This window comes from Alexandromys fortis, unplaced genomic scaffold (genome assembly GCF_014885135.2).
Source record: "Alexandromys fortis isolate MF-2015 unplaced genomic scaffold, M_Fortis_MF-2015_v1.1 scaffold_59, whole genome shotgun sequence".
NCBI classification, from domain to species: Eukaryota; Metazoa; Chordata; class Mammalia; order Rodentia; family Cricetidae; genus Alexandromys; species Alexandromys fortis.
Genome location: NW_026067943.1, coordinates 5,915,393 through 5,929,592, shown reverse-complemented (window position 1 = coordinate 5,929,592; position 14,200 = coordinate 5,915,393). Strand labels below are relative to the sequence as shown.

The 14,200-nt window shown below is 42.6% G+C and overlaps 1 protein-coding gene across 11 annotated transcripts in view; it reads right to left on the bottom strand.

Annotated features, from left to right (window-relative positions):
* Washc2c (WASH complex subunit 2C) overlaps nucleotides 1–11,017 on the bottom strand; it is a 55,569-nt gene extending 44,552 nt beyond the window's left edge. For 9 of the 11 annotated variants that reach the window (XM_050148450.1, XM_050148452.1, XM_050148454.1 and 6 more), the window contains exons 1-4: nucleotides 10,730–10,996; nucleotides 9,947–10,111; nucleotides 2,834–2,896; nucleotides 568–741 (exon numbers count right to left, since the gene is read on the bottom strand). In XM_050148450.1, coding sequence (XP_050004407.1) covers nucleotides 568–741; nucleotides 2,834–2,896; nucleotides 9,947–10,111; nucleotides 10,730–10,852 — 525 coding nt within the window. In that variant the 5' untranslated portion in view covers nucleotides 10,853–10,996. Of the gene's footprint in view, nucleotides 1–567; nucleotides 742–2,833; nucleotides 2,897–9,946; nucleotides 10,112–10,729 lie in introns of all 11 variants that reach the window. The other 2 variants (XM_050148444.1, XM_050148443.1) reach the window with 2 other exon arrangements.
* Between the last annotated feature and the right edge of the window lie 3,183 nt (nucleotides 11,018–14,200).

The window sequence follows — 14,200 nt, the reverse complement described above, 5'->3', positions numbered from 1 at the left end:
AGTCAGGAGAGAACCGACTCCAGAGTTGTCCTCTCTCGGTCCTGTGTCATGGGCCATGCACGCCCCCATACAAACACATCAATGAAAAAGTTCAAGTATTAAAAAAACTAAGTTTGGCTAAGCAGTGGTGGCACACACCTTTAATCCCAGCATTCTGGAAGCAGAGGCAGGCAGATCTCTGTGAATTTGAGGCTACAAATTCTACAGAGTGAGTTCCAGAACAGTCAGGACTGTTACACAGAGAAACCCTATCTAGAAAAATAAAACAAAACAAAAAATAATAATAAAATAAAATTTAAAAACTAACCAATTCCAATTAAAAATCTCATCCTTCACCTTAACATCTCAGGGTTCTGGGGATGGCCGTTCTTGTCAATGCCTCCTCTGCCACAGACTATACCAAACACCCTAGAAGAGGAGGAGGTTTGCCCTGCAGCTTCCACCTGCCTTGTACTACTGACATGCTCAGTGTGTCAAGTAAGGGGTCAATTTGGGAATGCCCATGCCTTACACGCCCCATGCCTGGCAAAACAGTCAAGACATAATGTTGTAACTGAATGCCTTTACCTTTGGTTCAAGGATCAGTTCCAGCCGCTCATTGGCATCATCTTCTTCAGAGTCTGAGTTCCCTGCTTTTATGTCAAGTTGCTCAAACGCACTATCCAGGACCTGTAGCCCATAGTTCACAGCCTCCCGGACTTTAGGAATCAGGTCTACCTCTTTCTGTTCCCGAGTCTTCTCCTACAAACAGAATGTTCTTCAGTGTGTCTCCCATACACCAACCCTAAAGTCATGCCCTCCTCCAAAACTTTTAACTCAAAATGTTAATAGTCACTTTCTGATACAGACTTTGGAGTAAATGTACAAGCTTGAAATCTCAGTTTTGTTGCTTTCTGGACATCCATCAAACCACTTGAACTCTAGAATTCCAAATTTTCCGTTTAGAAAATCAGAGGAACATTCAAATTAGAAACCAAAGCTGATACTATGAAAACACTTTTGAGGAAGGAAGGAAGGAAGGAAGGAAGGAAGGAAGGAAGGAAGGAAGGAAGGAAGGAAGGAAGGAAGGAAGNGGAAGGGGAAGGGGAAGGGGAAGGGGAAGGGGAAGGGGAAGGGGAAGGGGAAGGGGAAGGGGAAGGGGAAGGGGAAGGGGAAGGGGAAGGGGAAGAACGTCTGCTGCTTTCTTTCAGATCTTTAGGCTAAAGGAGATAGAACCTGGGGTCTGACGTGTGTTAGGCAAACACTCTGCCAATAAATTACTCCTCTAGTTCTGTGGTGCACAGCAAACATATCACTACCTACTTTTAAATGTAATGCTGCCTTGATATAACCACACTACTGCATTTTACTGAGGAGCACATGCATTGAGTACTATTAAAAATAAAATTCACTTTCCTAAAAATGCCAGGAACAGGAAGAGCCACAGCTGGTTTCTAATATGCCAATCTAACAGCTTCGCTTCTTAATAGTTCTGGTAAAATATTAACCTTTCCAACTGACTTAGCTTTTTCTGAGGAAGTCAGACCCGACTGAAAGTGACTTCCACAATAAACATACAATAAAAATGCCATGCTTGTCTGAATAAGACGAGGGAGTACTAGCCAGAGCACACCAAAGTAAGGCCCAGAATCTCCTTCTTAGGTGTGGATACCAGTGTAGGCTAAGCAAGGATGTGTATGCACAGGTCCCATGGTAAGTCCCAGAATAAAAGGTGAGAACTGCAGTTCCTTGATCCCTTGGTCACTTTCCAAAGCACACAGCCCTCAGCGACTTCCTTCCTTTCCTTCTCTTTTCTAACCTCCACAAGTTCCACAAACCCAGTCAGTTGTAGGAAACTTGCACAATGTGCATGAGGCCCTATGTGCAATCCCTGGTACTAAACCAGAACAAAGCAACAACCTTAGCACATGGCTTTCTCCTGTTGGCATGGCTTACCTACTGACTTTTACTTGACCATTCTTTTTTCATCTGTATAAAATCTCATCCTTGAAGGTTTCCCCAACTAGTTTAACAATAAATGTCTTCTTGTGTGAACTTCCAAAACACCAACCATGCAATGCAGTTCAGATCAACAACCACCTATGGCCTCAACAGACAAGGAAACCACTTGTCTTGAGAGCAAGTGTGCTAAGTCACCAGTTCCTGCATTTCTGTGACAGAGTCCACAACTGCTCAATGTACAGTCCACTCTGTCCCAACACACCTTGTAGTACCCATGGGGTCCTCAAATGTGTATGCACCAAACCTCTATTTACCTTACTATCTAATTCTGATCTGAAAAAAACAAGATTAAAACAGTTACAAAAGCCTGGGGAAACTGGGTCTTCACAGATCTCACTTCTGTTACATTCATTTCCCAAAGCACAAACCTTAGGAAACCTCCCTGTTTTCATCCAGTGCATGTGACTTCTTTCTGTGTGAACTTTGAGAAGAGTGCCTTCTAGATCTTTAAAGGGTAGGAAGAGGAAAAGGAGGAGAGGAAGACAGGGAGAGAAAAGGGAGGAAGCAGAAGGAGGCTGTGGCCTGCAATCCTGTGCTGTTTACTCTATGCCCTCTGCTCTGCTCTACGCCAAAAGTCAAATTTCATCTATATATTAACAGGCTAAGCTTCAGAAAAAATGCAAGAGTTCTATTGGCCCACTGCCAAAGGAACATGGTCCCAGTCCACATCAGCCCTCTATCACTTCTCAGTTAGTGATTCAAGGATGGTCCCGGTCCACATCAGCCCTCTATCACTTCTCAGTTAGTGATTCAAGGATGGTCCCGGTCCACATCACCCCCTATCGCTTCTCACAGTCAGTGATTCAAGGAAAGAAGGATTGAACACAAGTACCTGCTCCGATTTTTCTGCCTCGGTCTTGAGTACCTGCTCCTCCACCTCTTCATCGTACACCCGCTAAGTAAGGAAGCAAATTCATTTTACATAGTTAAGCATAGAATGGAATCACATGTGAAAGTTCAACACAAAAAAGAGTTTTTGTTGTTGTTGTTTTTGTTTTTCATAACAGGATTTCTGTTTAGCTTTGGAGCCTGTCCTGGAACTAGCTCTTGTAGACCATGGAACTCAGAGATCCACCTGCCTCTGCCTCCTGAGTGCTAGGACTAAAGACGTGCACCGCCACCGCCCAGAACAAAGAAGAATTCCTAAAAAGAGGAAAATGGCTTTTCAGAAAAACAACTGGGACCACTACCAAAGGGTCATGGATGAATAACTAAGAAGAACAGTTAATTCACCTAAAGTTAAATTTTAGACAGAGACATGAATGACTGAGAAATGAGACTAATCAAAGAGTTCTGAAACTACTATGATCACAATTGGTACACTTTTTTTTTAACTTAACCTAATGCATAATTCTAACAGGGACACAATACACGTATATTCATCCAAGACCATTGCCAATATCAACTGGTAAAACTTACCAACTAGATAAATACCCTAACAAGTGGAATAAAAAATATGATAAAGATAAAAATTAATTTTATTTTATTGCTTAAAATGGCTGTATTTTTTTATACTTACTTCATATAAATCAAAGAAAAAAAAGGGCAAATTCACCAACAATCTGCCAGAAGATGCACAGCCAAGGAAGACCCTCTTTCACAAGACAAGGCTGTCATTCTGGAAACTCACCGCAATTGTTTTTAACAACTGGAGTATAACATGTTTGTTATAAAAACAATCAGTAAGTGGGTATTATGGTTAATATTGTCAACTAAATATTAGACATCAACTAAAACTCAAGCTGCTGGGCAATCCCGTGAGGAATTTATCTTATTATTTAAAGCAGGAAGACCCACCCAGAATCTGGACTGACTTTTTGGTGGCAACCCACATAAAAGAACATGGGAAGAAGGAAACTTTGCTTTTGCCTACATGTCCTCACTCTAGCTAGCAAGTTCATCTATCCTGTTGCTAAGGCATTCTCTTGCTGGTGTTAGAAACAATTTCTTGAGGACGCTAGGGGTCTGAAGATCAGCGGCTCTCCAGCACCAGATGCGGACTGCTGGGATAGTCACGCTCCTGGCCTGGACAGCTACCGCACTCTCAAGTCTCTCCTGGGACTAGCTAGATGGGATCCTGCAAACCAATCTAATAGATCCTCTTAATAAACATGTTCACCCTATCAGTTCTGTTCCTTTAGAGAACCCTAACTTATATAAGAGGACAATGAAAACGTTCTGCAATCAGACTATACGGTTTCAAAGGTTTATGGTTACATGTAAACACATGAGCTGCACTTTTGAAAAGACACTCCCCCAAGTCACTTAAAAATTGTTAAGATAATACAAGCTCAATATTGCTTATCTGAAGTTTTTAAATTTGAGATTTTTAGAATATCTGCTAAGACTTTGCAAATATCCCTAATTAGAAAATACAAAATCTAAAGCTGAAGCACACAAAGTTCCAGATTTCACTTCATTTCATTTTGGATCAAGAATAATCAACCTGTGCCCATGAGAACTACATGGGAAAACCCTATTGCTGAGGACACAACACTCTGGTTGTGGTACATGGAGAAATCTGACTGGAAACAGGCTGCAATGTCCTCTTTGCTGGATAACTTTCATAGACCTGGAAGATACTATGCAAGTAATATCTTGGAAACAAACAATAAGCAATGTCTTCCCCAGAGGTAGACACTGTGTTCAACAGTACCAACCTGCGTGGCATGACTGTTCTGGTGATGGCCAATTGCTTTCTAATTGAGTCTGAGACCTGCTCCACAAGAATAAATTAATGCCATGTTCTGTAAACCAGGTCTCAAAAGCCCATGCTTGGGAGGTCAGAGGCCATCAAGTTTGGAATACTACTGCTTTTGCTAAAATGACACATTGTCAAAATATCTTCTAAATGTTTATACCCATAGGTTAAGGCTATTCTCAACCTTGGTCAGAACTGACAATTCATAAAGGGAAGTCTAATGACCGTTTCTGAATATAAAGAAGTTATATGAGTAGTTGACCATGATGGTTCATGCTTACAGCCCCACTTTCGGCAATCTAAAGCAGAAGACCGTGAATTCATGGCTAGCTTAGGCAACAAGATCTCGTATGATAAAACAGAGCTGTTAAAGGAACTTTCCCTAGTAAGTATATTAGGTTACGATATTTAATAGCATAGAGTAAAGAACAAAGAAAATTTCATGGAAAACTATGAAATTTATGTGAACTATGTTCACATAAACCTGCACATAAGTCAATGGGGAAAAAAAGCTATACAACAAAAGCTATCCTTATGTGCACACACACATAACCATAAATACATACTCTCAGGGAACAAAAAAATAAAGATGCAGAGATACAAGTATCCTTCCCCAAAAAGATTACAGTTGAGAGGAGGAAATGGAGATGGGGAAAGAGGTAATTGGTTCCTGTGAAGCAAATATGGAAAAATACTAAAATCTGGTAATTATTTCTCGGTGCTGCACATTCTAACCATGTGTGGTTATTCTTTTCTTTCCTAAACAAATGAAACATTTAGTGAAAAACTGATAGCAGAATGTTACATTGATATAATCATATAACGGGAGTGAGACTAGGTTCATAAGACAGGTGGCCTCTAATCCCAGCACTGGGAGACTGCAGGAGAAGCATGAGTTGAAACTCATCCTTGACAACATAGGGAGTTTGGTGCCAGCCTAGGCTACATGAAACATTGAACAAAAAAAAAAAAAAACTTAAGTACATAAAAAGTCTCAAAGATGTGCAAAAATGATTTTAATATTAGGAAATACGTAGGTTACAAATACTTGCATGTGCACATAGATGCACACGTGCACACACAGAGTATAACATCCAAACTAAAGAAAAATACAAAATAACATTCACCAGAAGTTTATAAGCTGTAGGCTTCTCTTTTTTGTTTTTTATTTTTTTAAGACTGATGTCTGCATGAGAGCAGACCTGGAACATTGTCCCCGGCTTCCCCAGTAGTCTCCGCAATTCAGATGACTTTCCTTAACACCAAACCTTACCAAACACCTCCAATATGAGAACAAAAAATGTACTTGAATTTTTTTTTTCCAGAGCTGAGATCAAATCCAGGGCCTTACACTTGCTAGGCAAGCACTCTACCACTGAGCTAAATCCCTAACCAAGTAGATGAATCTTTAAGTGGAGATTTTAAGATAGGGTAGCTACGGTAGTTGTTTCAAATTTGTATGGCAGGACCTCTAAGCTGAAAAGGCCGGGTTTCTGACTAAAGTCTAAACTGTCAATACCTGGCTCCCGCCCCCACCCACCTATCACCAGAATCCACCCCTCAAGATGTCAACATCCTGGGGCTCGTGAGACCAATGTGACATCTAAAACAGCAAGTGGTTTAGGAAGACCTGAAGCCCACTAGGTCATTGAGAGGGGAAGTGCTCAGAGACAGCAGGTGCTCACTGGAATTCCTTCCCAGGCTGACCTCCCAGCTTTGCTTCACAAGCGTTCGGACAGGTGCCGACTAGAACTGTTAAGGGCCTTCAGTGTTTGTCCTCACAGAAACTTTTCCTCATTTGGAGAAGTGGGGTATAAGCCATAGGGAACAAGTAAAAAGGACAGGACAGATTTTAAAAAAAAAAATTATACACAGCTCTGGTCCTTTTCGTTTATATGTTTTCCCATTCAATTATTTAAACATCCACGGTCTCTATGTATCCAGACTGTGCTAAGAGCCATGAATATGTTTAGCTAGATACCAAGGCTTATTATGTAACTTTAAAAATAGCATTGCTAAGAAATAATGTGTACTTACATGAAAATGCCATATAACACAGTACCACATCCAATGCAAATATACAATGAAAATTTAAAAAAAAAAAATTAAGACTGTTAGACTGCTAATAAATGACATGCGGACTGGGTATGGTAGCCTATCCTTTTAATCCTAGAACTCAAGAGGCAGAAACAAGCAGATCTCCATGAGTTCAAGGCCAGCCCAGTCTATATAACACATTCGCAACAACTAGCCTAAATGGTGAGACACTGTCTTACAAAAAATTAAACATAATAATAGTGGAGTATTAAAAAGACATGGGATGTTTCATGAGTTCTTGACAAGAGGTACTACCTGGTATAGAGGCTTAGGGTTAATCTGACAGACAGACAGACAGACAGACAGACAGACAGACAGACAGACGAAATCAAAGGACATACAGAGCAATCTAGACAAAAGCAAGACACTCAGGAGCTCCAAGGCTACTTTACAGAAAGTAAAATCTGTAAAATAGAGCAGGATGGTGGAGGGGGCATCATGTGCAGGGTATTACAGCCATTAAGATTCTGAACTTTAACCCTAAATTGTCAATTCTCTTGACCGCTTAGTAATAACATCTGTTTCTTAAAAAATAAATGGGGGGGGGAGAGAGAAAATGATGGAAACATGGTTTTGATAACTGACAGAATAATCCTGAGAAAAAAACAATTGTTTCTTTTTTAATTTTTTCCCAGAAAGCTAAAAATTCTTTAACAATGGACTTTTAAAATTTCCTTATGATCTTTTAACAAACTAAAGCTATTACCTACGACTGCTGGATCTGAGGTCAGCCTGGGAACTCTGTCTCAAAAAAAGATGGGGTCTCTTTCTGATTAGACATAAACTCAGGCCAGCCCTAGTGAGCTCTTCTCTTTCGGGACACCATCTCCTTACTAATCATGGTTCTACACAGCTTCCATTGCCCTCAAAAGCCCTGGGGCTGTCTATTGCCCTAGAAAGTCCAGTTTGCTCCACTAACTCTAGAATGCAGTTTGTAATTACGGGGCTGCCTCTGAGACTAACAAAACCCAACTGACTTTAAATAATCTCGCAAAAGAATTCCCACAAACCCAAATGACAGCAGCATCCCAGTGTGAAGAGTAGAGCCAGTGTCGGAGTGTGAAGAAAACACATAGGAGAGCAGCAAAGGCAACAGGCATTTCTGTCAGGCTGACTTTTCCCCCAGTTTTCTTAAGCACTATTCTCTGAACACCCTCAGCTGCTCTCACAAACGGGAAGAAGCTGTACCATGTGGTATTACAGAAGGTCTTGGAAGCAGTTCCGTTTGATACAGCACCAACGCTCTCAGGAAGAAAGCTCGTTGCAGACTGGAAGGGGAGAGGAATAAGGACTTATCATAAGGAGAGAGAGATGGATGGAAATACAGAATCCACAGTCCACAAAATAAAGAACAATGAACAAAAAGTTTTCACAAAACCTAGGCTGTAGAAAATTCTAAGAAAACTTTGTGATCGGAAAACGAAGCTCATGATGCCCCCTCCTCCTGAAAAAGTGTGATCTGGGGCCATTCTGGCACAGGCGCATGGCGTACAGAAAACTTCCTGCTGCTCCCCGATCTACACTGCAACACTGAGTGCAAGAAGAGCCGAGAATCTGATGTAGCAGGAGAGGTGCACTATGAGAACGGCAGGAGAAGAACATCCAGTCCAGCCTGATGAACAGCGGTGGTGCTCCAGTCATCCCCTAACTGACCCTTCCAGACAGACAAATGCTCAGGCTGACCAGGCTGGTCTGCGCATATAAGAAATGTCTTCAGCTTGAGCAGGCCAATCCAAAACTCTGAAATACAAAACCTTCTGAGTACTGACATGAAATTCAAAAACATTTTGGACATGGGGTTATTTCAGTTTAGGGGTCCTGAACCAGGAAGGCCTGCACATCTTAAACACCCAAAATCTGAACAACGTCTAGTCCCAAGAATCCCAGACAGATAAGGTACATTCAGTCTGTACTGGGTTTACTTGCATACAAGTTAAGTTTCAAAAAAATCAATGTTTCCCTTTGCCAGAAAAGAAAACAACTGGTGGGGTAGTCAGCTAGTCTGGCACACGCAGTAGTAAACAAAGAGCCCTCACCATATCCCATGTCTCAAACACGACGGAACATGAGGTACGGCACTTCAGTTAGAGCTCTGAAATTATGCAAACAGGCCCCAGCGACATGGCCCACGTGGCACTCTGATATTTTCACAATCCTAAATCACGAGCTCTATGATCTGAACCATTTTGGAAATTATGTCTAGTACTTTACACCCAACAACTCCAGGGCACAGCCTACTTTAGTACTTCTCTCCTCACTGCTGGGTGTAGGACTGTACGCCTGTAATCCCAGTACTTGAGATGCAGAGGTGAGAACTTCAAGGTGAGTTCAAGGGACACTTGGTCTACAGAGCAAGTTCCAGACCAGTAAGAACTAAAGATGAGCAAAAAAACAAAAGAAAAACAAAAACAAAAAACAAAGCCTTCCCCCACCCCAGAAAACGCCTTTTCACAAATGAATTCAGAAAGACATTCTTTGATCATGTGAACTAAGCTCCCCGCCCCATTCTCACAATAGCCTTCCCTTTGCTCGACCAGGTCCAGGAAGACATGTTTCTTTTCTATCCAAGCTTTACTAAACCTGTGTATTCCTAGCAGCTCACAGAAACTCACTATGAAAACAAAACTCACATGTGCTTTGGTTAAAGCACGGCCACATGCTGCCTGCTGATTCTCTGTCACAGATTCAGCCGTGGTAAGAAAACTGTCGTGGACAAAATACATAGTAAACATCTGCCTCCACTTACAAAACTGATCAAAACATAAAGGACCCAATCAGTAACTGAAGCCAAAAGTGATGCTCAACCAGTCAGGTACATGGCTGATCTCACCCAATGAGCATAGCAGCTTTTTGGAGAGGCACACAATTCAGCCCAACTGTTCATCACCCTCAAAGCTAAAAATAGAAAAACCAAGTGAGGCAAACCTTACTGATGGTATTTTTGTTTTTTGATTTTTTTTTTTTGCTTAGAAAGGCCAAAAACTTTACTAATATAAGACACTGATTCTAGAGAAAGGAGCTTCAGTCACCAAGAACCAAGCTATCTGCCAAAACTTAGAAGAGAACCTAGTTATCATCGCAAATTACATTGGCTCTTACTCTCCGAAAGGGATTTTTTGTTACATAAGATGTACTGAAAGAACTCACGTTCTCAATGAACTGGGTGTTAGAGAGCATAAGGAAGTCATTGAAGACATTGTGCAGACGACAGTGTGTCGCTTTGGTCTCCTGAATTAATCCATCCACCTGTTTCTTGATTTCATGGGTTCTGGAGATAGTCTGCTGCGAGAATTCCTGTAGAAACTGTAGTAGCTGTTTTGAAAAGGAACATACAGAAGTATTAACATTACATGTGGGGCAAAACAAAGAACCCTTTCCTTTTCTCCAGGTGTTATGTAGAAGGGATGCTACTTCTGGAGTCCAGTGACAGGGAAAAGCATTAAGAAAGCTCATCGGGTAAGCGCATCAGCCCACAAACACTTGTTATCACATTTCTCGAGGGATTTATAGGCCTGTTCGGTTCTCACTCTCCAGAGACCACATTTTAAGTGTAGCATAACAAAACACCCCAAATCCTACTTGTATGGAACTGTGAAACTGAAAGTTCTAAGCTCTCGCGTTCCGAAGTGTGGAGTCCTACTCAAGAATATCTGTTGCCCCATTTAACCCAGTTCCAATACAGAAGCGCCTCCGTAGAGACAGCAATGCTTGAACAGGGCAGAGACAGTACTGGACAGCAGGATGCTGTGGAGGGCAAGGTTGAAAAGTCTCAGCACGGAAGGAAACCCGCGTCTGCGCGGCAGAGTGCTGGGCAGGGCCGTCCCTCCCGGGTGTCTGGGACTGCGCCTTGAGTACAGGAAGGTGTCCCTCCCCTAGGCTGCAGGGTACCCGCAGCTCTGGCCCTCCCTGGGCCCAGGGCCCTGCGCTCACGCCGGCGTCGGCCGCCAGCGACCAGTTCTGGCTGCTGCGGCGGATCTCCTCCACCGACCAGGGCCTCTCCCACACGGGCTCGGACGCCGGAGGCCGCTCCGAGTCGGGGCTCGTCCGGTTCATCTGCGGCGGGAAGGACGAGAAGCAGCACTGAGTCTGGGGCGGAAGAGGCTCCTGCCCGGCCTTCCCGGGCCGCCGTCCTCACCACAATGACACTGCCACTCAGCAAGCACGAAAGTCACTACCGGAGACTCTACCGCACTGCCCACCCGGCGTTGTGGGATCACGTGGTCCGCATCACGTGGTGGCGCCCGCACGTGACTTGAAGCGCAGCCTCTAAGAGGAATCTGGAGTTAGAGCTCCTGAGTAGTTGGGATGTGTGTTGTGTGTTTCTCCAGAGACAAGATGCTTAGGCGGCCAACTCCAGTGGTGCGAAAAATATGGGAGGTTATCAGTGGGCCCAGCGCTATCCTGTGGCCCTACCAGGTGGGAGGAAGAAGGGCAAGAAGGTGGACAGAGGACGACTTCCCTGCTGCTTGCTGAAAATGCAAATGGTGGTGACAGACCCAGAGACTCAGTGCCCTTCAAATGTGGTACAGCTGCTGACCCACTTGGTTTCAATTCACAGTGTGGATCCGCTTAAATTTTTTACTTCAGGTCAGATTCAAGGCCACTTTCCAAAGACAGAAAAAAAGGGGGGGGGAGGTAGAAATCCGAAACTCCTCTGGCTACCCACTAGCGCTTTTGGTGAATACAGACTCCCCTTTGTGAGCTGTTCTTGCCCGAGCAATAACCCCATATCTTTCCTTTTGGTGTGCCCATGAACATATTACTTAGCTTCTCTGAGCTTTCTTGCACATATAAAAGAAGATATTTTTCTTGCCAGAAATGATAATAGTACCTGGTATATGGTGATTGGTTACTCTCGATCGTATTAGTTCCCCTGTGCAGCCTGTTTTTCTTTTTGGATTTTGCTTTGTGGTCACCTCATTAAAGATTTCTCTTTGGTATAAAACTAAGACAAATAAAAACATGCTCAGGTAAAGTTGTGTGCAAGAATGTCCACTATAGCGTTAATCCACAACACCCAGAAAAGCAGGAGGAACCTAAATGTCCATCAACGGATGGATGGATGGATGGATGGATGGATGGATGGACGGACAAAACGTGAAACCACAGTATGGCCTGTTATTCACCAAAAAGAAATAAAGTGCTGATATATGATAGGACATGAGTTGACCTAGAAGACATTAACGGCAAGAAGCCAGTCACATACGAGCACAGATTATATGATTCTCTATATGGAATGTCCAGAATGGATCAACCCAGAGAGAAGTAGGTTGGCAGTTGTCAGGGCTTGAAGGAAGATGGGAATTGAGAGTTGACTGCTACTGGGCATAATGGGTATGGGATTCCTTTTTGAGGTAATAAAAATGTTAGACTGTGGTGATGGTGTTCGACTCTCAAAACGCTAAAGAGTCTCAAAATGTGTATTTTTTGTTAATTAATTAATTTATTTATTTTTTAATTAATTAATTTATTATATATATGCTTTCCAAGAGATAGTGCCAGATCTCATTACAGATGGTTGCTGGGAATTGAACTCAGGACCTCTGGCAGAGCAGTCAGTGCTCTTAATCTCTGAGCCATCTCTCCAGCTCTCGAAATGTGTGTCGTAAAGAGAGTGATTTTATTATACAAATTATATCCCAATGGAGCTACTCTAGAGTAGGAAATGGAAAAGAGGGTGAGGGGTGGGGTTACTACTAAAGTTAGGGTTACCAGCATCTCCCTAGCATCGTCTGCAGTGAGGCACAAGAGCTGGAGTGAAGGCCAGGGTTACCTTAGCATTGCTGTGATGGTCACAGTGTGATTGTTTGCTGTAGGAAGCCTTCCAGCTAGTGGTTACCCGCCCACTGGGGCGTGGCCTCTTATACTACCTAAGCCGCTGTGGAGCATGCATCTGCTCTCTTTTTCTGGTTGCTGGATTCGGTTTCTGTTCTCCTTTCAAGCAGAGGATTCTGATTTGTGAGTTTACCCCTAAATAAATAACCATCTATTTCTCAATTCTGAGCTAGTTTGGGATTTAAGCATTCTTCCACAATTGTTAGGGATAGCATTAAGATGAAGCTTAGGCTGAGGGCTAGTACTAGAGTTCTGCTTGGGTTAGGGTCACGTTACTGCAGTATCCTTCATATTTGTTTTAGGGTTAGAGATTAAGCAAGTATTACAGATAGGCATTATAGGTAGGGGTTACAGTTGATATTATGGTTAGGATTGGTAGTAGTGTGAAGTTTACAATTAGGGTTGGTTTGGCATTAGGGTTAAGACTAGCATTAGTGTTCCATTAGTGGTTGCTTAGTTAGGGTTTCTATTGCTGTGAAGAGACACCATGACCACTCTTATAAAGGAAAACATTTAATTGGGGCTGGCTAGAAGTTTTAGAGTTTCTGTTACTGTCATGGTGGGAAGCATGGTGGCATACAGGCATGGTGGCATGGTGCTGCAGAAGGAGCTGAGAGTTCTATATCTGTATCCACAGGTAGTAGGAAGTAACAGTGACACACTGGCCAGGCTTGAGTTCCTGAGACCTTAAAGCCCACCACTTAGTGACACATCTTCTACTCCAACAAGGTCACACCTCCTAATGGTGTCCCTCCCTATGGCCCCACATTCAAACATATGAGTCTGTGGGAGCTGTTTTCATTTAAACGACCACAGTGATATTGTTGAGTTTAGGGTTAAGGTGAGTGTATATTACTTTTCTAATGTTATGATAATAATTATCTCAAAGGCAATTAATAAAAGGGTTATGGTTAGGATTTAGGGTTATAATTAATTGTGAACTAGAGTTAGCGTTACGGTATGGTTAGTATTAGGGTGAGTGCTACCAATGATGGTTTAATTAGGATTAGACTTAGGGTAGGCTTAAGACTCACTATAGGAGCCGGACGGTGGTGCCATATACCTTTAATCCCAGCACTTGGAAGGCAGAGTCAGGCAGATCTCTGAGGCCAGCCTGATCTACAGAGCAAGTTCCAGGACAGCAAGGACTGCACACACACACAAACCCTGTCTCAAAAAACCCTTTAGTCCTAATACTTAAGAAGCAGAGGTAGACAGATTATCTCTGGGTTTGAGGTCTAACTTCCCTACATAAAGAGTTCCAATCCAGTCAGGCTTACATACTGATATGCTATCTCAAAAAAAAGTTATAATTGGGGCTAAGATTATGGTTAGGCTTGGGGTTAAGACTCAGTATTAGGTTAAGAGTTAGGAGTTAGAATCTAGGGTTACAGTTATAGTTAGATATGGTGTTAACCTTTAAACATAATCCTAAACTCTAAATATAATGCTAAGACTAACCATAAGCCCTAAACAGAACCCTAACGCTAACCCTAACACCATCCCTAGCCATCACCCCAATTCTAACCCTACCCCAAGCCTAACCCTATTGCTAAGTCTAATCTT